At 35.3% G+C, this 25,457-nt stretch overlaps 1 protein-coding gene across 7 annotated transcripts in view; it reads right to left on the bottom strand.

Moving 5' to 3' along the window:
- LOC130584940 (potassium channel subfamily T member 2) overlaps positions 1-25,457 on the bottom strand; it is a 111,479-nt gene that overhangs the window by 68,178 nt on the left and 17,844 nt on the right. For 6 of the 7 annotated variants that reach the window (XM_057385222.1, XM_057385225.1, XM_057385220.1 and 3 more), the window contains exons 2-9: positions 15,688-15,767; positions 10,504-10,603; positions 7,705-7,761; positions 6,958-7,006; positions 5,641-5,700; positions 2,336-2,410; positions 1,757-1,840; positions 1,084-1,178 (exon numbers count right to left, since the gene is read on the bottom strand). In XM_057385222.1, the coding sequence (XP_057241205.1) occupies positions 1,084-1,178; positions 1,757-1,840; positions 2,336-2,410; positions 5,641-5,700; positions 6,958-7,006; positions 7,705-7,761; positions 10,504-10,603; positions 15,688-15,767 (600 nt within the window). The remainder of the gene's footprint in view (positions 1-1,083; positions 1,179-1,756; positions 1,841-2,335; positions 2,411-5,640; positions 5,701-6,957; positions 7,007-7,704; positions 7,762-10,503; positions 10,604-15,687; positions 15,768-25,457) is intronic. The other variant, XM_057385224.1, reaches the window with a different exon arrangement.

Here is a 25,457-nt window from a genome sequence, read left to right as displayed (position 1 = left end):
TATAAAAATGTCATTATGTGTGTTCATATAAACAATAGTAACAATTACTTGAACACAACTCCAGTTGTAGACAAGCTGCAGATGTTTGAATTACTATTCTTAGTCACTCCAAAAGGGCTTCATTTCCTTAGTTATTGCATTACTGGGTGTCTTCATTTTACTTAGCTTATTTTCAGGACTAGCAGGGTCAGTCCTAGGTCAGTAAACAATCAACTACAATAAAGTAGTATCTGCAGCTGTTGAGCCCAGACATAATTACAGGTGAGCTTGCCACTTTCTGCATGTTTTACTGTCAGTTATCACAATCCTGCTGCTGGTGAGCAGGATACAGAGTTTGTGCAGCATTTCAGTAAAATATTAAGTAGGAATGTAAAAAAAAAAAAAAAAGAAAAAAAAAAAAAAAAGGTGAAAGCATATTTATTCAATAGCACCTTGCAAAAAACCAAAAAGCAAAATTTAAAAAGTTCAAGTCCTTATTCATGTAAACTTTTGTACTATAGGCCCATAATGTTCAATAGATTAAATATCACATGTCTAGAACAGGCAGCATTTTTCATTATGCAGGTGCATGGCCCTAAGACAAAGGGTAAAATTGGACCATTCATTTAGCCACTGGCTAGAGCAAGCTCCTCTTCTAAAAAGCCGTGTGCTGTGTTGCACTTAYTACCAAAAGGGTTAGACAGCCATAACAGGGACTATCAGAAAAGCAAGCTAGAGAAATAAGAGAAAATCTAATCACTGTCTCCAAAATAACACACCAAACTTTATCAACGCACTGTCCTAAAGGCTTCTTGTCTGGCAGAACAAATACAAGTGATTTAGCCTTTCCAAACAAAGCCAACTTCTCTCTTTACTGTCCTATTGCACACTATCTTGTATCACGCTGTACACCATCCCATATTCTGTTTCCAAACCCAGTGCATCCAGACCCCAGCAGTACTGGGGTGCTAGTTAGCACTCTCATTGAAGTGTTTTATCTCCTTATTTCAGTGCATGATTTCCACCAGGCCTGTTTTATCACCATGTAGGAGAGAAAGAAAAGCCAATATATGTAATGAAAACAGAGGGGATTTGGCCACTTACCAAGTAAAGATGAGGCATAATAAGGTAGATATTAAAATGAGGACTTGGTTAAACATTGCAGATTGTGTGCGYTGGATGGCTCGGTGAAGGTCATTCTGTATTAATGGAAAATAGGTGTTATTTTTGGGTTTGAACCAATGAGCCACAATATGATTCTGTAGAGGAATTATACAGTGCCCTGATAGAAATGCAGTCCCTCAAATGTACTTAGGAGTTTGCTGATAATATAGAAGGGTGCAAAAGGGCCAGCTGTGATTCTGTGATTATTGAAGTAGTTCTTTGTTCAGCCCAGCAGAATTCTGACACTATTGCAAGCTGCTGTGAGGTCTGCTCATGTCTAGCTTACAAATTACAGGCTGCGAGGCTCAATTAAGGCCTAACAGTTGAGTTCCCTGCAATTGTGTATGAATGGCAGAGCAGCAAAAGAACCGTCCACTGCCATTTCCTTTATTGGCACAGTAACAATTTATACTAATTGAGATTTCACTTCATGTCTTACTTTTTTCCTAATTTTGATGCAGAAAGCAGTTTAGTAATGCTTGACCATTTGTATAATCTAAATGCAGATGTGGTTAGCTTCCTATTAGGGTTGGACTGTACTGCCAAAATCCCACGGAAGACAATATACTAAAAAAATACAACTCTAGAGTATTTATTTCCTTTGCATACTTACAATCATATTTTCTAAAGCATGCTTTGCCAGCCAGCAATTTAAAAATACAGGAATAAACAGGTTTCTTAGAACTGGCCAGAAAATCTGAAAGAAAAATTAACAAATTCATTAGAGCTTTTCTGTTGAGGAATAGAGCTTTTCTGTTCAAGCAATGGAACACTTGGGAAAAATACTTACTATTAATGTGTTTCTAGCATGAGATTAGGCTTTAAATAACATTTTTTTTCTTCCTTTGTGATTAACCACATGCAAGATAATTAGATAAAATAGGAACAGCCAGTTTTCACTGCAGACATGAGAGATTCTAATACTTTTCTAACCAGCTGGTTTATTTTATTGACTGTACTGCAATTGGASTGAGAGGGGTTTGGTTTTGTTTCTGTCCTATTAAAGAGGATGTGGAAAGTGATCTGTACTATTACTTCAGTAGCAAACTATCTTCTTGTTGTTGACAAATTTCTGTTCCCACAGGCACAAACTTCTCATCCACATAAGAATAAAATTTGCTTTTAAAAAATAAGAGTATTTGTGCAGCTATAAAAGTGCAGTGTGCAAATGCATTAATTCAAACATATTTACCGTAATGATGAAAGGGACAGCATTAATTATTTCCAGGAGAAAGGGTATTCTTAGAATTTGTTCCCAGATATTTCCCTTCAAAGAAAAGGAAAAAGAACCCACAATATCACAGTCAGCTTATATATAGTTCTGGTGAGAAATACATGTGATATCCCAATGAAACAAAGGGAGTCTCTCCCATACCTGAAATTCAGGAAGATTATTCATGTCAGATTTAAACACATATGACAAATGTGAATATAGAATATAGATCACTCTGGATCCTGTCTCCTACAGTTTAACATAATGTACTTTCCACGTAAAAGATATATGTTTATAAATTCCCTTTCTTCCATCCTTTGCATTTATCTTTATTTTGTATTTTCTCTTTTCCAACTGTTTTGGAGGGGGAAGTAAGGAAGAAATCTAGTGCTTAGTATTTGAATTAGGACTCCAACATCAAGTTCTCTATTTCTGCCACAACCACCTCAGAACACTTCAGGGCTTTTTGGAAGCTGATCTTGCTTACATGAAATGAGAGGTCTTCCCACATATTTCAATGAAGTGGTATTGACCTTTTAATTTGCTTACTGCTAACAATGCGACGGGGATTTTTTTTCACCAAATCTGAGCAGTGGCTGTGAATGATTAAATGTTGAGATGAAAATCCATATATTAAAAAAAGAAGGTAGTTGAACTTCAGTGAGTTACAGCTTTATTAATACTGTATATTGAAACTTCATCACACATAATGCAATAACAGTGTAGCACATATTGTGGCAGTTTTACAATAATTTGCAGTAGAGCATTACATTTTCAGTTGTAGTGACACATCCATCTTCCCTGAAATAATAACCACCTGATATAGCCACTGAAAATTAAATACAAACTCCATAGCACATACAATTCTTTTTCCATTTTTAACTCTTCACATCTGGAAGCCACTATACCTCAGGGGCAGGATTATTGTCTTCATGTAATTGCAATTGGTGGGAGTCAGACATAAAAGAGGAATTATGAGGCTGTAACCTGAGGGGGTTTTGTATGAAGAATAAAATCAAAATAAAATCTGATTTTTCAAACGGAATCATTTTGTAATTTCACAAATTTTCTCATGTTTAATGCTAGGAGCTTTCTTCTCTACATTACAGAGATTTCCTATATTTCATATAGATATGTGCTCATTTTTAATGTTAGGAGCTTTCTTCTCTACATAATTTACTTGTGCAGGCAAAATGCCTGTGTGGATGGGATCCAGGTAATTAGGGATGTATGCAGCTGTAAGATCCTGGCTTCCACATGCAAATGCATCATGAGTTCTGCAGAACTGCCTTTTGCAGGGAGGATGTTTTAGAGCTCCTCCAGAAGCAGCTGAGAGTGCCAGTGCACCGGGGATATGCAGGACTGCCAGATGTCTGTGACATGTTTTGATAATGGAGATTTCTAACATAGACATCTTTCAGAATTCTGGGCAAGGGCAAACCCTCCTGTAATATTTTAGGCTGTGAGAATGCAGACTGTAAACCTTCCATTCCTGGATCCAAGTGATCAGCCTTGGAACACAGTGCTACATCCTTTGCATTCCTCTCCATTTAAAAGCAATCAAAAATGCAAATTCACTGTATCATAGTAGCATGATATGCTACTATGCCCTCACTATTCTGCGTGTTGAATTCCCTTCTCATATATCATCAGCCAGGTACCAGAAAGGTCAATCTCATGGAGTACTCTCCCAAATGACAGCTTTATTCACTTTACAGGTTATTCGTGAAATCCTAGTAATGAGCRCTCCAATGCAAACACAATCATCTTTTTCTTGCTTTCCTTTTGGCTAGCTCTCTGAGTTATAGAAGYTAGTTACCTAAATTGTAAAAGTTTAGAAAATGTTTCTGTAAAACAAGTAATGTCACAGATTTACTTGACCGAAGGCACCTTTGGTCACCTCAGCTGTGCAGAAAAGCTGTACTCTGGGTGAAATAACACTGTTCTAGGCTTCGAGAGACTGCTGTAAACACTAGGAAAACAGAGGGGAGGAGGTGTTTGCATCAGGTGGATTCCCAAGCTACATTTCAGTAATTGTATTGTTCCTTAGATTAGTCCTTTAGTTCTTCCCCTTATGGGGAGCAGAATCATAAAATTGCCTCAATTTCTGGGACAGGTGCATGCAGCAAATCAGGGTGGTGGAGCTTTCCATCCATTACATGCTAATARTAACTTCTGATGGAAGCTGATTTGCCAAGATTTCATCTTTTGTAGCCACTGAAATGGATGCAAATCACAAGCAGAATGGACGAGGATAAAATGCTGCCCAATAACCTCAGGAAGAGCACAAACTGTGATTACCCTTCACTGTTTCGCCATCAGTATATTTTTGATTTACCCCCAACCCTTAAATAATATATGCTCCGAGGATTAAGAAGAATAATTTTTAGACAGCAAACAACTGCAAGSCTCTTAGCATTACTGGGCACCAAGGAAAACATTTATGCCTTAATCACTCGATAAGCACACTAAAATACAAGTCTCTAAATTCAGTGGTGGCTCTGATAGCTACTGAATGTCAGTAATACAAAATATAATATAAAACAAAGATTATCCCCCAAGATATTTTCGGCTTTTGATACCAAATCTTTTTGTATTTCCTTGAGAAATAATTTTAAATTACTTYACTATCTTTCCCCTAAAGATGCTAAAAGTGCAGAGATAGAGTATAACAAAATTTAATGAAGAAAACTRGTTATATTAGAAAAAAGTAACATTTAAAGGAGAATAGAAATACAAAAATACATTGTATTCACATCAACTAATTTCAAGACATTTTGAAAAGCTATTCCAACAGCATCAGACAGATGGATAACACAAGTATGTAGATATATATATATATATATATATACATATTATTTTTTTTTTAAAGTACTGTCTTGGCCTAGTTTTTTGGTGCACAGTTTTAGAGGGCTAAAACTTGAGTTTTATGTATTGAGTAGCTACAGCTTTGACATGAGTGACAATTGAGTCCAATACATTATGGACAGATGGATAAAACTCGGCAACTGAAAATTCAGTATCAAAAATCAATGTCCCTTTGGGGAGTGTGTTTTCAAATTATTGTGTGCCGATGGAAATTAATGAGCTTTTAATTTCTGACTTCCGCTTGGTCATAAATGTGGGAAGCAAATGTGAYAATATGCTATTGTCTAAAAGTGTTTCTTCCTCAGCTCCCTGCTTGTACACCAGTGTGGGCAATGGTACATAAAGTTTATATTGAAACATTTAACTCAGTTATTTTTTGTAATGAATTTTGCTTAAAAGSAACTAAGAGTACTTACCTTGTAGCTTAGATAGCTTAGTAACAGAGTTTCAAATAGGCTTATAACAGCCACAGACACCTTAAGTGAAAAAAGATGTGTATTAGTACCAGCTTCTATAAGATACTRACATTACAATGAAAATAAAGGCTTTTCCATGAATCCTCTGAAACCCTCTCAGCTAAAAGCATTTTGCCTGAAGCTTAGATGTTGTTATTTTTCTGAGTTTCATTTATTCCTAAGTAGTACCAAAATCCTTTTACATGACAGGGAGAGAGAAGGAAACTGTAAAGAAGGAAAGCCATTCAGTTCTTTACCTTCTTGTGTAGATGTTATGAATAGGTGGAAAAGCAAACATTTTTCTTACTGTGTATAATTCAGAAATTTGAAAACAGAAAAAAATTACACAGATGAATAATTGATTTTAAATGCAGCTGAGCTCAATTTACCAGCTTTGAATTACATTAAATGTAGTTAGTGTATGTGTTAAATAGTTTAAAAATATTTAAATAGTCAAATATCAAAAGAGTAAAGCAAAGTCCTTGAATCTTTATAGGCATTAAATAACTATAAAACTTACTTAAATCCTTTGAATAGAAAGTATTTGTATTTTAATGTGTATTGTTGGAATATTCCATCATAATGGATTCKAACAGGCTGGGGCCTGAGCTCAAACAAGCCTCAGGATTTCTAATTTTAAATTAATGCTCCCTACTACTGAAAACTCCAAAGAGTGCACAATGTCTTTATCTAGAAGTAAAAAAGATGCTATGAATTGAAAAATTATTAAAATATGCAAAATCATTAAAACAGGTGATCAAAATATGTCAGATTTTCCATGTTTTAGACACTGAGGACTGAACCAAAAATTTCATTACATCTCCCACAAAGTACTGATGTGGCACATCTTTTGTGATAAACTCCTCTAGACCTGTAAACTTTGATATTATGAAGTAACTTTAGATTTCTAGTGTATCTAAAATGAAAGACCATGAAGCACATCAAAAGCTAGTCCTAACKATGAAATTTAAACTCATCTTTAGAGTAAACAGTGACTACTTGGCCCAACAGAGTTTGGTAAATCTAAGAGAAAAGGCCATTTAGTTCTACAGTACTTGGTTATAAGCTTCAATACGTTGTAAATGTATTGTAAAGCATATCAATTCAAATCACTTCAGATCAGCTGATCTTTATGCTTTTGCTGTACTTGGTGTTCAAGTAGATTTCCTTGCTGATGTCAACATTTCCAAGTGTCCTTTAACACTGCTACAGTTTTGTAAATCAGTATCATCTGCATTTGTTAAATGGAAATAATTTAGTTGGTCATTTACATATTACCTGTAATCCCCATAAAGGTAAGCTTCGATTCACCCAGATAATGGGAGACCTGTTYGTTATAATAAGAAAATAAATATGGCATTAATCATAATCTGGTGTTTTGAACAACAACAACAAAAAAAGTTGTACATGTGAATGGGAAATTAGAGCAGGTTTATTGAAAAAAAWTTCTCAGTAATAAAAACTTTAAATCAGTAGCTATCTAGTAAGTATTGGTATGTCTTGTATTTCTAATCCAGAGCAAATCATTAGGTTCCTGGGGGAAATTGACAATTCTTTTGCRTGAATTTTTTGCTATCTGTGGAATGATATAAATAGTATCTAACTCCTAGGGGCTGCCATAGCTTGGAAAAATCCTATCAATGCTAACAGGCGCTTGATACAGCACCACTGGAATGGGACACTTTCAATGGCACAACAATTTCCTGTTAATCAGTTACTGCCAGTTAGAATTGCTTTTTAAATTAAGAGCATCCTTTTCTAATTCTGCAAGRTATACTAGCATTGATGGAACCCACATCTCACGCCAGCATCCAGTCCAGCAGTTCACTTGAATCAGAGACATAAAATATTAAAAGCAGTTTTGAACATTCAGCAATTGAMGTAATGGCTAGAGATTTACAGAAACATCCCTGCTATGTGTTAAAAGACCACCATTCCAGATGGAAATGGATTTGTCTTTCTGTTTTCCTCCCCTTCCCACCATTCTGTGGACTTTTGGTTTGCTGTTTTAAAATAGGAACTCACCAATCAATTGTTCCAGGTGTGTAGTTTTGATGGGAACAACTCCAGTTTAATTCCTTACTGACAGTTGTGATACCATCCATGCAAAGTCCATTTCCATTTGCAAATGTGTATGGGAACACAGTCATAAAAACATGAGAGGAAAGGGATATTAATTACATCATGAAGTGGTYTATGAAATGCATGCAATAGTTTGAAACCCAAGGCAATGGGTACAGACATTTWAAAAAGTAAAGTAACTTTTAGAAAGTGCTGCTGTATGTGTTCCATATCTGCAGATAAAAGACTATGAAGCATTCCAGGTGACATTTTTTGAAGACTTCTTTTCAAATTTAAAAACAAGACAACTGAAATGATACTTTGTAAAGCTGAACTAAATCCACAACATATACTGAAGATCAAGAGATCCTGGAAATCCTATCCCATGGATAGGCTGTGATAGAAAGAGCACACCTTCAACAGGAAAGACTGCAGCAAACGACACTTGATAACCTGTTTTGAGGATGTGAGGAGGGCTGAAGACTGATGCAGCAGTATTTCAAGTATGAAACTGGTGATACCCAAGTAAAAATATCTATACAAGTGATGGTAGCTTGCCTTTAGCTGCGAGAACAAATCTTCCTTTCAAATGGTCATGTGGGAATATATAATCTGTGAATGATGAAAAATATCCTTGCTCATCCTTGCAAGCAAGGTCAGCAGAAAATAAAGGGATCTGCACCCCAGAGATTAGCAACAACCGTATTTTTACCAGCTATGAGTGGGATGGTGCTAAATTGTACCCATTAACAAGGATGCTTTATGTCTTAAGCTCTTTCCTGTACACACACTGTGCCTGAYGGAGTAAATTAAAGACACCAACTTGTGCAGGCATTTCTGAAAAACAGGAAATAAATCTGATTAAAAGAATTCCTCCCAGACTTGTCACTTTAAAACAAACCAGGCAAAAACATTTTCTGTGGCAACGCCCTGAGCACACTGAGTGGTTTCTTTCATGGGGCTATGACAGTATATAGAAATTATTTTTCCTTTCATATCACCTCATCTTTAAGAAGGCATTCAAACAGCAGKTTTGGTATCAAGCCCTCAGGATCTCCATGTAATTAATGGGGTGCCATTTATTTGTCTGGCACAGCTTCTAAGACTTCTTGAGCAGGCAGAAAGACTTACCTGAAACCTCTCAGTCAGACAAATTTTTTTCAGAGACAGAGCACACCAATTACTCCCTTGGATGTACTACAACACCATGTAAGGGAATAACATATATAGGAAATATAAATACACTCTCTGGTGAATTGTGAAACACTTGGATTGAAGGAACAARCATGACAGGAAAGGTGTGAGGCATTCAGCAGTCTGCAGATGCATATGAATATGCATCTTTGCATATAAAATACAAAAGTATATTTGGCACAAGGTCTGATATTCCAACCTGTCCTGCACACCCAGACATAACCATGCACTACACAATCGTTTGGGCTCACTGGAGGTCTCACAACAAAAGAACTGGAGCATGCAAGAAACCATGATAAGATGTCAAATTTTAAGTCCCCGAGTTACTGTGCTAATATGCTTAAATTTCTAAGGGTGGATTTTCTCTTTTCCATGACTTTTTGTGAAAGCTTTACCATTTGTTTCCTCTTATCGAAGACACATTCCAAGGTACATGCAGAGGCAAAAATAGTTTTTTACAGGTCTTGTTTTTTTGCGATATTTTTCCATGGTTCTTCCAAATTTTATCATTTCTTACCATAAATTTGGACCAAAAAAGAAAAATCTCAAATGCATCTCCTGTACTTCCTATTCACATATCCTTCTGTTATGCACTACTTAGTAAAGCAAATATTCTTCACCTCTTTTTGCTTTGGATTTCATTCTTGTAAAGTAGAGTGTTTCTCCTGTGCACTAGCATTTTTTAGTATTACCCTCAATAGATTTAACTGATTTTCAAATATTAAAATTAGAAATCAAACTTTGTCCTTTGCCTAATGTTGTGTGAAGACTGGTGATTTTATCACCAAAAGCTTATTGCTTTCATATGTGCTTTGTTTCTTTCAGCATGTAAGAACAAAAGAATCAAATCAAATGAAAGCAAGTAGGTTAATAAAATGTGATGCTTATTAGCATTAAAAGTTGAGGAGATTCAATACATCCAGGATACAAATACAAGAGAAGTACAGAATTAAATAAATTATACTTTCTTCTAAATTTGGTAATTAAATGTATAACACATKTTTTAAAAAGAGCCATATAGAATACAATACTGACAATTTTGGGCATGCAAAATCATGCATTATATCCACARATCATTGTGAGTATAGAATGTACTTTTGGTCTCACTCTTCTGAAGTGTTTAGATAAAGCAGAAGGCTAGAAAATGATCATCAATGTCATCTGCATGAAAGCTCCATTTCATGTATTTGTCTGTCCATTTCTGTGATCTGGAGTTTTAAGTAAAACTATTTAAGCAAAACCCTAAAAGAATTGTTGCATAAACTGGGAATCAGACATTTTCATAGAAATGTTATGTAATAATACATCTRAAATATATGTTAGCACAATTACATCTGATGCACAGTATCTAAGGAGGGAGCCAGGAGCCAGGATTATTTTAGTGGTAAAGAGAAAAAATAATATTGTTATTTTAGTTCTTATTTCCATTCACATTCAGCTTTCTAATTCTTTCAAAATGTCTGTAAGACATAGAACCAAATCCTTGTTGAAAGAATACCAAATCTGTATGCATTGATTTATTTATTGTACCACAAAGAGTAGAAATGAGAAAAAAAACCCAAACATTACCATCCAAGTCCTTGTGTAGGATCATCTAGGAGCACACGAACTATGTATAGCAAACAGCTTAATAGCTTGAGAGAGAAATTAAATAATCGTATTCTCAGACCTAGTTTGAAAAGAAAAGAAAACACTGAAATAAATTCAGGGGTTTTGAAGTTTCAYTAACCTTCAAGGTAAAACTAAAAGGAAGTAGAATAGTGCTTTAGTAAAAAGCAAATGTCTCTATAACCAGTCTGGGTTAAGACTCAGCCTGTTTTAATGTAAAGATTACAGAGTCACTTGTTTGAAATATATTCTATGTTGTTCATCTTTACTGATGCCATTTTTTAGGTCTTTGGTAGTTTTACGAGTCTACTTTCTTGGAAATACACAATGCTTTTTGAGATACAAGGTACAGCAACATGAAGAAGGCATATTTTCAACCATAGGCAGGAGATATACAAAGGCAAGTATTTAAATATTAATATCTGAAAAAGTCTTCATGCAGTAGCTTCACATACAGAATATATTAACTCTATCCCAACTTATAAAATATTAATTTAATGTTATTAAAGTTAWTTGATGTTGAAGTTGAATAATTCTGCATTCAAGAATCAGGACATATAAAAGTCATGCTGAATGCACAACTTATCTGAATCAACAACTTGTTCTACAGACCATGTGAATATTGACATGTAATAGCTGAAAGGATATATCACCAACACTATATTACACAATTTCCCACAATCACAGGTCCAGTGCACACAGACAGGATTCCTTCACAGAGATCCACATGGACACTTACTTCCATCACACGGGTAATTTATTTCACTGCTACTTGGAGCTATTATCTACTACAGTGGAACTTTGCTGTATTTTTATGTGAGTCTGTAGTCACTGGGGGATTAGAATTTAAATTTTCAGTGTTGCTGTTAAATTCAATGGACTATTTTTCTAGTATAAGTACCTGCATTTGACTCTTAGTTGTAAGTTTTCTTTTACTAATTAAGTTAAAACTGACAGTTGACTAATGTTAAATGTCTGGAGGTCACTTTAAGCATTAATTTTTTTTTCGGTCTTGGGAACTGAGAGTCCAGTTCTGCAACGCTGAACCCTTATGTCCAAAGCAAAATACTCTGACTGAGTCGTACCTAGATGTGACTTCCCTTGCCCCAGGGACAGTGTGCTTTACTGTTGTGTTGCAAATACTTCTGCAGGTCTGCTGTAATTACTTCTGTGGTTTAAGAACTACAGCTTCATAATGCATACCCAAAGCTGTGTGCAYACACTGCCTTCTAAGAAGAGAATCACAATCATCTTACGGTAATATTACTTTTTTTTAAACTTTCCTCAGTCCTGAGTTCTAAATCAGCACCTTACAGATAAAACTGATAAATCAGTTTTTGTATGTAGTAGTTCCTTTCCCATTAAAACTCCATCCACTACAAGCATAGAAAAGTAGAAAATGGATTCATAAATACTCTACTATGCAATCTCTGGAAGAAATCTTAGGGTTTATTACACAAATCCATTTTTTACTTTTAACTATGAAGTCGCAGTTGTCACATARGAACTGGATGGACTTTTACAGCATCTTGGTTCTGTGAACTAAGGGTTAAAAAGCCTGTGGTCAAGTCCCACAGCTGTTACTGGCAATTGGGTTTGAGAACATTAACCTGGTGATTCCTGCTCCCCTATCAAGAGTARTTAGCCACAGACTATTTATTCCCCAACATGAGGGAAGGGGCTGAAGCAGTAAGTGGATTGAGGAAGAAAGCAAGGAAGGATGCTTGGAAGGAAATAAATAGAAGAATAAATAAATAAGGAAAGGGTGTTGTCTTATTATTTGACTTGGACAGCACAGTGATCCTCGTTTGCAGCTTTTTTGAACTTTTGCTGAAAAAAACATGATTTGTTTGTTTGTCCTAACCCTTTTGTGTGAGTCTGCTGGAGTATGAATGGTTGCCCTAACAACGAGGCTATTACAAGTAGAAAAGCAGATAATGTTTTAAAAAAAGAACTAACCCTAAAAAAAAAAAAAAAAAAGCCTACCAATTTTGTGTTGTCTAACTTTCTAAGGCAAGTACAGAAGTCTGTTGTTTTTCTTCTATTTTTTAGCTCTGTAAATGTTATTCTTGGTGTGAAACACTTCTTTTCTGCATTGATAATGGCCTGCTTTTTAATCATCCTTTGAAATCATATRTTGGTTTAAATGCCAAAAGCTACATCAATACAGAGAACTGACACTCCAGCCTGCTGCCCTAAATCCTTAATTCTCAAATCTTAGTTCTGAAGATGTGGAACTCAGGCCCTGGATATCTCCATAGCAATGGCTGTACCCAAAAAATGTGAGGCAGGGATTTCAAACCAGCCATGATTTCATCTAAGGGTTCCAGTCAGCATCTATAGAGTGCACTTCGTGGCAAGGCAAAGCATAGGTTCTGGTTCATAGGTGCTTGGGTCAGTTATTAAAATATCGATAGGGAAGAACCGGCTTCAAGTCTATCCTGGGTCACCCCTCTTTCCTTTATGTGCCTCAGCCCTTACAAACTTGTGTAGTCACCCTTGCTAAAATTTGCAAGGATAAGTAATCCAGGACTAAAAAATGCATTTTTTTTTTTTCTCAGATAGAAAGCTTCTGTATCCTCCTAGCCGGGGATTCACCTGGGAGTTGGAAGCAATGCATGTGTTCTCTGTCACAGAGATCTAGGATTTCATGTGGGAAGGAGGGGGACAAACACTACAAAGGCATTTTAAACAGGTTTTCAATTATTATTCTGTTACAAATGAAGCATTTCATATTTGTTTGCTTCCTGTCTATTTTTGTTCTGTATTTCACATGCTGTCAATGGATCAACGTGATCTGCTTGACTTAATTTCATTTTCTCCATTCCGAGCCAGATTGCTCAAGTAGCAGGGTCATTTGCACAGARTATCTCTATATTTTGAATATGAGTAGTGCCTGGAACTTGCATTCAGCTCCATCAGTCATGCACTGTTATGCAGTTATGGATTGTTTAATGGGAATGCAATTTCACAGTCATTACATACCCTTGTTTTCTTTAAAAGAATTGATAATAACAGCTCAAAGTCTATTTATTTTGCAAACTAAAAATAACTTTTTCAACTCTTAATATTTCATTCTYAATTTAAACTAGTATTTGCTATTTTTGCAGGCATTTTTATGTATAGAGTGACACATTACATTTCACTGGTTCTGACTGTGACTTTCACTTTTATAAATTCTTAATGCTTTTTTAGCAAGCATTTTTGGAGACTAACTGTCAGACTTAGAGAGTTGATCTAAACAGTGACAGATACTAGCTGGGGATTTTAGAATTACCTTCCATTATTCCTTTCTCGAAAGTCACTAACACATTGTTGGTTTTCAGCAAAATCATCTTAGTAGTAGCTGGCTTTAGGAGTTGGACCAAACTACACTGTTAATAATTCATATCCTAGTGGTGATTATCCTTTATTCCCTATTCACTGAACTGAAACTTCACTTATTTTCTCCCTTTGAGACTTATTGTTGGCCGTGATAATGCAGTGTGCGGTCTTGGCAAGTACAAGCAAGTCACGCTTGTACTTGCCAATGTCATTTTCTCTTCTTTTTTTTTTTTTTGGAGGGGATGCTGCATGACACTTTCGTAAGATGTTTTTTCATACATTGTTTGAATTTGATTAGACATTTGCTTGAAGAAGATTGAGTGGAAACTAGATTGACATGAGACATAGATGAAGACATGTTGTATCAGTTGAAACCAGGATAATAATTAATGAAACAGTTGATATTTCAAGTTACTGGCCTGTATGTGATTTAGATCAGGATAGTATTCTGTAGAAAATTCTTACAAATTCTAGAGTTGACTGCTGTCATTGGCAAAACCATGTGATATGATCAAAAACTGTTTGGTGAACAGGGTTGATTTAGTTACGCTATCCAAAAATTTGCTCATACCACTGRCAATTATTTTCTCAATGACAGCAAGTAAGTCTTTAATATGTGAAGGAAGGTTTTCAGTGCTYTCACTGAAAGTTGGCCAAAATCAACTTAGTTGATAAATCTTCATCAACTCCCTGATACCTCTGGGCAAGAGACTCCTCCTGTTTCAGTGGAGGACTGAATGAGGACACTTGACTGAGTGGCAGGTTACTGTGTCAGCACCAGGRTTTTGCAGACTTTATTTTGGAAGATTCTGGTTCTGAGTATTTGGGCAAGAACCACGATCTGCATAAGCAGGAGTGTTTGAACCTACTAATTCTGACAACTTTGGCTTGGGGGTTATTTTTTTTTTTAAATTTAGTGCTCTGATGGTTATCTACATCATTTACCAGCACAGGTAAATGATGCTCTGCTTCCTATGCTATTAAGGCACCTGAATTAAGATGAATTTCCCACATGTGTCTAGGTAAGTGGAATAAATAATGCACTCCCCATGGATGAATCTCCACAAGCTATGTTAAAAATGGTTCTCCAGCTAAAAACCCAAATTCATTCCAAAGCCCAAACTGAAAATTATTCACAGCCTGGTACCTTTTTTCTGTTTTCCCTTCCTTTTAAGGGAATATTCTTCTTGTTACACTTGGAAAGTAGAGGAAGCTTAGCCACTAAAAACATCTTGTTCTGTGCTGTAAAACTAATATTTATTTTTTACTAGCTCTTACACACAGAAGATTTTTTGTCTTATTTTAAAAAGCTTGATCTACAGAAAAACCCAAAATTTTGTTTGTCTGGTTATTTTCAGAATGGGACATCAAAAAAGGTCTGTCTTTTCTCTTTTTTTCCAGACAAATATTTAAATTAAGACTATAGGCTAGAGACAAGGGCTACTTTTTTTTTTTTGGAGTACAGATCAAATTTTAGGAATACTTAATAAAACACAGCTCTTAAAGCTATGTACTACTGCAGCTTTTTTCTTTTGACAACATAAGTGTCTTTTTGCTTTCCTAGAAAAAAGGTCATGACTTGTCAATGAGCGTTGCTGTCAGATTCAAGCAAATTGATCACGACACGGAATAAAAATCACGATTTTATTTAATAATTAGTGACGTCACTATTTTTTTGATCCTGCACAAAGAGTACATTATTTTCAAATTTAAGTATTTTAACTCGAGAAAATTAATAATAATTTTACTATTTCCTTCCTGAATTTGATTTTACTTGAAGTATCACAGATATGCTTAACAGAAATTAATCCAAACACTTACTTGATCTTTGGTTTTTGATGAAGAAGAGCTTTAATCTCTCTTTAAATGTATTTTCATTCATATAGAATTCAACTTGCACCCTGTAATAACAAGAAGAAAGTATTAGAATTGGCTATGAAAGATAATAAATTAATTTTTCCATATAACTTTTTTTTTAATGATCTATCCTTAATACAAAACTGGAAAGACATACAGAATGTGTTCAGCCAAAACCTCACTTGGCTTGGAATGGCTTATGTTGAAAGCTTTTTAAAAAACCACCACCAACAAACAGAAAATCTTTTGTTTACCCCCTTCACATGCAAAATCATTGTCATATTACTTGGACACTGCAAAATAAGAAGGGTCTATGCTTTTGGKATTTTCATGGCATGACCATTCTCATACAGGGAAGATTTCCTTGATGTCCAAGTTAAGCCATCCATCTCAGTTTAATTCCTCTCCTGTAAAATTGACATTTTAATGATCCTTCTTTTTTTCKATCTTGTGCACGCATCTGTTAAGGTTTCATGTCTCAGTCCACTCGTTTTTATTCACCTTTAATTATATGCTCATGTACCAAACTAAACCACCCTCTCTGAACTTTTTTTGCCACCATGAAATAAGGAGAGCTGAAAGAAAAATTATGTTGTAATCACACAATATTGTGCAGAAAATAACTCCCCTCCTAATTATATTAAAGCATCTTTCCTCCATTCCCCTCAAATATACCCAGATATGTTTTGTCTTCCTGTCCCTCCGATCAGTCTGAGTACGKCTCATGCAATAGTTAGACTAGAAGAGAAAGCTGTTGCAGGGACTGGCAAGGGAAGAAGGTGTAGTTCGGTAGAAAAACTCAGGCTGTTCTAGAGTCGTGGAAGATGAGAGAAGCATTAGTGTCATCCTCACAGAATCCCCTGCTCTACCCAATTTACTGAGTCTCCCTCAACAACCCAGCTCTCCCCCAGCAATGAATCTCTACCCCAGCACAGTATCTGTGTTTTCCTGGGAAGTCAGGCCTGGGAACTGGTCTGTTATTGCTAAAGAATAAAGTAACATCATACAAGTGAGTTATGTCCCTATGTCTCACTTTCTCTGTATAGCATCACGTTTGGCACACCTGCATATACTATTTCTGTTCATAAGCATGCTTGAACTTTATTTCAGCATTTCTCTCAGAAGTCTTTTCTTTCATCAAACAACTGTATTCCAACTACCTGGTTTTATATGTAGTAGTTTTTCTAACAGAATCCTGACTTTAGTTTTTCCCTTCTAGCATGTGAAGCCTTTTGCTCAAACAATTTTTGTACAATATATAGTTATCTACAGTGTCTCAAATAGATGTCTCTACCGTGTATTTCTGTATACTTATGCATACAGAAATTTCTGTATACTTATCCATAACCTTTTCATGCTTGCTTATTAGCAGAAGTTTAGGCCTATCACTTTGTAGGGCAGGGCCATAAAAAAGAAGGCTCTGTGACTCACTAGTTGATCTTAACTAGTCATTGACTTTGGTGTATTTTATTGTAGTGTTCCTTGCAGGATGGGTAATTATAGTGGTTCCTATTCAGAGGAAGTACAAACATAACCGTATTTTTAAGAATCTGTATTTTCCAAGGTACTTGCTGACATTAATGCAGTGACAGTTTTAGTAGGAAACATCTCCCATGATTTGGCAGCTGCCACATGCTAAGTGTATATACTTAATCTCCCAGGATATATTTCAGGAGGTAAACAAACTGGCACAAGCTATCGAAGTAAGGGATGTTATTGAAAAGATGCATGACGGTTTGGGTTTTTTTACGCATTCTGAACTAATCTCTCAGAGTTTCCAGAAAGAAAATTTCAGTAATCACTTATCGCAAAAAAGCAACCTGTTAACAGCAGGCCATGATTTAATGATAAAGAGGAAGGAGGATGTGGGAGCTAATCACCCTCCTATCACCAGCATTAGGAATTGCTCTGATAACCTTCTAACAGCTGTCTACTTGGCTTTTCTTAGAAGCCTGCGGTCACAGCAGACTGAGATTCCACCGTGCAGCAGTTTCCATGGCAAAAATGGATTATGAATGCTGTTAATACCTCTTCTGTGGCTCCTTCTCCTTCCTCTGACTTTTTTTAAACTTTAGTAAAAACTGTAGTGGCCTTTTGCATTTGCAGGAAATACATTACCATGCATCTACAATCAATGTACTCTCATGATACTTCGGCTACCAGAGAATATTTCACCTTGTTTCCTGAAGGTTACAATTTACTAAGTAAAGTGTGACTGGATGAAGGAGCCCGTGGCAAGGACAGAAATTTCCAGACATTGCTCTTTCCCATGACTGCTTTTTGTTTCTAAGGAGAACACTCAATCTATTTGAATGTTCCTGACAATCTTTTAACAGTTAATATTTAAGTTCAAGTATTTGCTCTTTTCTGTATTTTTCCCACTATGAAGTGTAGCCCAGAAAAGGAGGATTTTGGGAACCTAAAAAAAAAAAATAAAAAATTCTGATTCCCCCATTGAAATATTGAGAACATTTCTTAGCAGTAGTAGTGAAGGACTTGAACAAGCTTTTCCTGGACTTAATGGGTACAAATTATTAAGGCTCTTTAAAGTGAGGGAGTGAATTTTTTTGTAACACACTTAAGTAAAACAACTATTCTGTTGCAAGATACTTGGAATATGATTCCTAGCAAATGGTACTGACAATATGTCACACCATGCAAATCAAGGTGATAGTACATGTATGTGCAGATCATCTGGCTTACAGAATAYATTTGGGTTTTTTTCTGTATTTATAGTGTAATTTGAAAGTGTAGTTTCAATGATTAGTGCTTCATAGTTATCTTGCCTTAAAAGACAGTCYACCCTAAACAGAAGGAAATCAAGCTGAAGGATTAAATTGATGATGGTTACAGGGTTAATGAATGTAAGGATTCTTTTGTATGYAGTCAGTTAATCACTTCTGAATTTTTCTGTGCATGTAGTAGGCATTGAATATTCCATGAAAAGCTGCTTTTGGAAGTTTAAAGAGCAAGTCTTATGCTTTACTGACTCTCACTTCAGCTTTGTTAAAAATGCACAAAAACCTGATATACCTGTGGCAGAAACYAGTAAAGTTCTATGATTGTCCTGGAAATACAATGTGGTGTCCTTAACTGTCTTAAAATCCAATAGCACTAGTCTTCACTAGCTTGAACCCAAAGAACAGTGATGTCACTGAAACAATTTCAAATCTTTCCAACTGTAAGAAGCATCTTGAAGTACCACAAGTTCAAGTACACACTGCATTCTTATAATTCAGTTAAGATGCAATTTGAGCATGCATTTTAATGTAATACAAAGTATAGCAGGAAAATYTTAATTCATGTCAAGGACACTAATGCAAAGCACTGCTGATGGCTGTAAAACACTGGGACCAATCTGTCTGTGCTCTGGGTACTTATCTTGTTTTTCTTGCATTTTTCCATTGCTATTTACAAAGTCATTATAACCCCATAGTCTCACTTTGCTATAGTAACAGTATCATCTTACACTCTCAAATCTACAAATTCCCTTTATTTTGTGTTAAAAAAACAGATTTGGCAGAAACAATCACTTCACAAATGGAAGTATGAGCTGCATTTCTCACTACATGCATGCCAAGAGCTGWAAATGTTTACGCTCACTATTTATTGATATTGGAATCAAGAAAAAGGTACTRGTATGCAAATAAAGCCAATCTGAAGAAAAATATTAACATTCATTTAAATCTATTTTAGAAAAGGACATCTCATGTTTTTCCTACAAAGAAAACCTTAAAATATAAGAAAAAAAGGGTTTTCTTTTAAACTGGGACTTGTCAATTCAGTATATGTGAAATCCTGTTAGATTTCAGACCTGAAAGCTTATTATGCAGGGTATAGATGGGTGCTTAAAAATGAAGCAGCTGAAGTGCTAAAGTGAACTGCTATTATCAGATCTTATTTTACTGCAATAAAAAAGAAAATAGGTATTTTTTTTCTTATAGCTTTCATTAAAAGGATTAGTGGGTTTTAATAATGAGTGTCACGGGTAACACTTCTACTTGAAGTTTTGCAAGTTCTGAAACATTCAGGACTCCAATCTGTTTTAAAAGCACATCCTTATGGAAGGTGTTTGCCATGTCAGCAGGTACTTTTACTTAGAAGATCCCTTTTATATCAGTGAATTAAACTATTTAGTGATATTTTTCCATACCAGTATTCACTTGATAATGTAATTGAATGTTAACATAACTAATAGATTCATAGATACCAGGTATTATCAGTGTCACTGATAATAATTCTCTGCATTAATGAAGACAGAAATAGCATGAGTTGAGTTAGTAACAAGTTATTAAATAAAGGATAAGGGATGAATAAACAAACTTATAAATTAGAGCTATAGAGTATCTTGTGCTCAAATACTTCTTAGTGTCTCTTTCCCATAAATGCTGCTTGTTTTGATTGAAATAAAACTTAAGACAGCATCAGAAAACTGGCCAAACCAAATTTTTCAGGTTTCATAAAGTAAAAATTTGTTCCGGCAACCACAAAAAAAGCCTTCCATGTCAAGGCAAACTTTTCCTTCACTTAACTGTTCAAACATCAAAATGCTAAAAAAATCAGCCTTAAAATTATCTTCCTTACAATTTAAATAGTATATGGGTTTCTATATTTTTATGGATATAAATAGAAATATATTTTAAAATCTGATTGTAGCCAGCTTCATGTTCCTTTCTGCAATCAGCTGGCCTCAGTTACATAAAACCGTCTCTGTGAAAACCGATACAGGTCTATGACAGCAATAGAGAGAGGAAATTACATTACTTTTCAAACATTTCTATGGAAAAATATCTTCATTTTTTCATTCCTTTGCAGGCAAGATTTTTAARGGAAGACTAATAGAAAGAGATGAGAGCGGCAGGTAGTGTGCATGCTTTTCAATAAATTAATAATACTTTTTTTTAATCCCCTATTCACAGTCTTGCACATTCAAAAAGGAAATTATTATCTCATTCCTGCACTCATGAAAATCTGTCAAAAATTCACCATTCTAGTAATTGTGCCGTAATAAAAAGAATAAATTTGCAACCTGWATTTAATTGTCATTAGAAACACTCTTTATGGAGAAAATACTATGATGCTTTACTGTGGGAAAAAGAAATCTCTAAGTAGTTTCCCTCACACACTTGACTTTTTACTGCAAATACACTTTTCTGTTGCAAATCCATTACCTAAGGTGAGAGTTAACAAAACAAAAGGGAATGATGCAATAAGAAATAGTGCACTTTGAAGCTAAAGTTTGAAAGAAAAYCACTGAAGGAAGATGATTGATAAATTTAGTAAAACTTTTTTTAAAACCTTTTCTTTTTTTCTCCCATACAAGGTGAGGAAATGGATATTTTAAAATGTTTTTATTGCATGCAAAAATAGCTCTTTTTAACTTCTGGGCAAAAATACTTCACATGTAGGATATATCCAGCACAGAGCTGCTGCAATGAAAATCCATTATGCAAGGCCTTTCTACTGAGTAAGTCTGAATATGAAAGAACTCTTGAGTAATGGGATATGCTCCATGAGTTTTATTTCAGGCACTGTTCAGTTTTATGGAGTTGCACCAATCAGCCAGACCTAAAGAGCAAAAAGGTTAATTTGCTGCTTTTTTTTCTTTTTTGTAATGGTGGCAACTACTTGTCAAAAAGACTAGAAATGAACTTGTTGAATATAAAGCATTCTGTGACAACACCCTTCCATCAGCTTGGGTTTAACTGTATTAGAGCATTAGGATCAAAACAAAAAGTAACCCACTGCAAGCTATTTTTTATGCTCTATTCCTCTGTATCACAACTGCTTGTCCCTATCACTTGTTCACCTTCCAAAACAAAGATCCTTYCCCTGCAACTACAGCACTCTCCCTGTCCTCTCTGTGATCAGTGAGGCACACAGAGTCAGGTAGTTTGCCTGAGTATCTCACACAGATTGTACAAATGGATCAGAACTAACTGTTCTTAGAGTAACAACACACCTCAAGTWGTTGATTTAAAATTTAACGGTATTTTCTGCTACAGTATTTTAATGCTGATCATTGCAAACCTTTCATTTGAAGCTATTTATTAATGCTTACCAAGCTCCTGTATGTTGTAACATTGCCAATTAATTGTTACCTTAGTAAGGCTCTTGTTCTCTCAAAAAAAACCCCTTAATTTCCCCAAGTAGACACACAGGTGTCTACCCTGAAGACGGTCTGCAGGGTCAAGGGTAGTTTTAGGAGTTTTGTAGCCCTCCACCTATTCGCCTTCTTGCCCTCAATCTTTCTTTGTTCCTCTGAAACCTTTTCTGTGCTACTTCATCTATGCTCAGTGCACAATTTACTGTCCAGAGTCCTCTAATTCCAACTCCTCCTTCTTCCTGTTCTTCCATCCAAATTTTAAGAGTATTTCCAGTTCCTTCTTCAACAGCTCTTATTCTATAGTTCCTTGCAGATTTCACCCTTTCTTCCCCTATGAACTACACAGTTTTACTATCCCACTTGAAAACTTTGAGAAAATTGCACACTGTGGGTTTTTTTCTTTGCCTACATRGATCTTTGCTTTCAACATATCTTTCTTCTTTACACTCTCACCATCTGGAATTGTAATTCAGACTCAACTTTACCACTCTTAAAATTATTGTGCCAGGACTTTGAGAAATCTGTCTTTTGAGATATTTACCTTTCTCTCCTCTTGAATTACTTMCTCAGCTTTCAGTCCACTTCCAATATGGCACATTAGGATAGCCAACAAATATCAAGGCTTTAATAAAAAAAAACCAAAACTCTGCAGCACTGCCTAAATGCCACTTGAGTATCTCAGTGTTGGTGCTATGGCTTTTAAAAGATACTTTTTCCTCAAGCCCAACAGAAACTTAATCGTGACCTCTTGTCAATCTATCCACTACAGGTCCAAAATAGATGGATGGTAGTGAGAGAGTTGAGTTGCTCTTACCCCAACACTTAATATCTGATGTTATTTCTCTGTAGATTTTATTTTAATAAGTTTTGATTCAGTTTGCTCCCCATTTAACACTTCTCTCTTACAAAGCAAGCAGTAAACACTATAAGGGACATTGTCATGGAGATTATCCAGATAAAGATAGAAACACGTGTTCAGATAAATAACAGCTTTRAACTGTTCTGGTAGATTTTGTTATGTCTAAAGAATTATATGAATAAAAATCTTAGAGATTCATTGCTTAATTTAGCTATGGCAATTTACACATCCACAAACCTTTCATACATATAAAAAACCACCTGTGAATGAAAAGTGACATCTCTGCTTGTTTTTTGGTTTGGTTGCTTTGGGTTTTTTTGGTGTAGGTGTAATAGTCTGGAGCTTAAACCAGAAAAAAACATGTGAATTTACATCTCGTGTTTAATGAAAGAAAGGATAAACCCCTGTCTTGACTTTAAGGGAATGCTGAGCAAACTCTTCTCAGTTTGGTCCCTTGACTCTAATTTGAGTCTGATTAGCAGAGAAATTCAAATCACTACCCGCTTCTCATCTATAAGACACATGTCTGTGACCAATCTGTTACTCCCCTTCTGTAAGTTATCTTTTACTTCTTATTTCTCAGGATTTCATCTTTTCAAAAACAGCACATAGACCAAAGCTGAGAGCTGTCTGTACATGGTAGTCTCCTAGATTAGGTGGCTAATCTCAGCTTTATTTGTACTTGAAAATTAGGAGATATACTTTTTTGAAAACACAGCAGAAGGAAGAAATAAAAAAGCAGATGGATGAAAAAAATTAAAAAGAAACAAAAAATCTTTGTGGGTGAATCCCAACCTGTCATTTTTAAAGTATCACATGACCAAGGGTAAAATATAATTATAAATTACTCGTTAATATGTTACCTGAAACACAGAAGTAGCTTCCTAGTACATTTGATCCCATGCACACTGAGATAAATGGAAAAATTCTGTTACTTAGAACTGAGTAAAATAATCAAATAGTAAAAATCCTCAAACTAGATATTTTCCTATTGCTTTAAGTATTTAATTGGTATTTTTCTCCCAAAATAAAGGTAATTTTCTTTCTATTACAACTGTATTGTGTATTTTACATATAACTAGAGTCAATGTGAGATTGAATAGAGCATATATTTATCTATATTGACTATTATATAATTCCATAGCTTTTYATTGTCACCATCTTATTCTATTATTACTTCTGTTTGCTGGCTTTTCTTCTTTTGTTCTCTTTTACTGTATTATGCTAGTTGTACTTGGCAGTCTTCAATTATAGGCAACAATTTATTCAGTGTTTCCTGAAACAAATGCACAGTATAATTATATAAAGTCAGAAAAACAAATTTCAAAGGCTTTCGGGTTTGGGGTTGGGGTTTTTTTCCCAGACTCAAATATTGGGATTCAGTAAATTAATCTACATTTTTACCAATGACATAGTAAATTATAGGTGAGTATTAGCTGCATGTACCCAAAAGGAAATAGAACATTATGAAAAATGGTCTTAAACTACAGCATTCAGTGTGAATTTCCGTGATCTTGTACAGAGTCTTACTGATTAACATTTCATAAGGAGAGAAGTTTCAGAAATGCAGTGTTCTGGGTTCTAAGATAGAAATGTCAACATGTCATGTCAAAAACACACCCTTTTTTYCCCCTCTGAAAACTGTTTTGTTCAGTAAGGTAATTATATTTTATATTTACTGTTCTTTAAGAAGAAAATTGATTCAGTTTTTCTAAAGAAAATGCACTCATCAACCAAAGTATATTTTGTTTTCATTTGAATTTTGGTACTACTTGGAATTTTTGACCAAATTAAAACAGAATGTGCCTTCCATATTTCCTGTGATGTGATAATAATGATGCTTTGAAAACTGACTCACACAATTCCCTAAAAAAATATTCACTCTGCAACAGAGAAAACATTGCAGCTAAAATTCATCCCCAAATGAAAATTTGGTACTCGGTCTACAAGTCACCCATGCCKTCTGCAAAGGCAATCCAGGTTATCAGATACATTTTCAGAAACCAGAGGATTTACTGCCAAGTTACAGGAAAATAAGCAGTGAAATTCTTGAAACATGATAACCTTCAAATGCTTAGGCTTTACTTAACCAGAATGAAGTTTTARTCTCCAGTGATCTCATCTGTAGTCTGTATGTGCACCTCTAGTGCTGTGATACACGCATCTTTGATTCCCTGATTATTTGACCTCTTGGCTGTTTCCTTCAGCTCGGGAGATGTGAAGGAAGAAAAGCGTTCAGTTTCACTCCCTGTTACTGCCTTTGCCACTAACTCCTTCCCTCACATCTCTAATCCTCACAACTTCCTCTTGCCACCCCCCAGCTGTCACCACAGTTTGCTTTGTCACCTCCTCATCCCCTCCGGAGAAGGATATGATGAGTGTGGAATAAGTGCCAAAKCTGCTCTCCAGGGCCCTCGGCAGCAGACTCACTCAGAGCACCTCATACAGCACAAACAAGGCTGGCTGAGATTTGTGCTATGTCGAAGGTAAATCCTTGTACATATCTACATAGCAGTGTAAACATGTTTATTTATGTAGGACTGACAAGTTAAGATTATTGTACTTCCACGGAAATTCCCTGAAAATGGTGCTTGATGGGTGCCTTATAGTGCAACAGAGTAAGTCTGACTTACTCCAAATCACTATTGCAATTGTCATCCACAAAGGCCAAATAATAGCACTTATTATTTCTCCAAGTGTGTCTTTTTTTAAAAAAAAAAAAAAAAAAAAAAAAAAAAAAAAAAAAAAAAAAAAAAAAAAAAAAAAAAA

Source organism: Malurus melanocephalus, unplaced genomic scaffold (genome assembly GCF_030028575.1).
Source record: "Malurus melanocephalus ecotype Western Australia unplaced genomic scaffold, MMel_1.1 scaffold_800, whole genome shotgun sequence".
NCBI classification, from domain to species: domain Eukaryota; kingdom Metazoa; phylum Chordata; class Aves; order Passeriformes; family Maluridae; genus Malurus; species Malurus melanocephalus.
The sequence above is the reverse complement of the archived record's forward strand: the minus strand, read 5'-3'. Positions and strand labels throughout refer to the sequence as shown.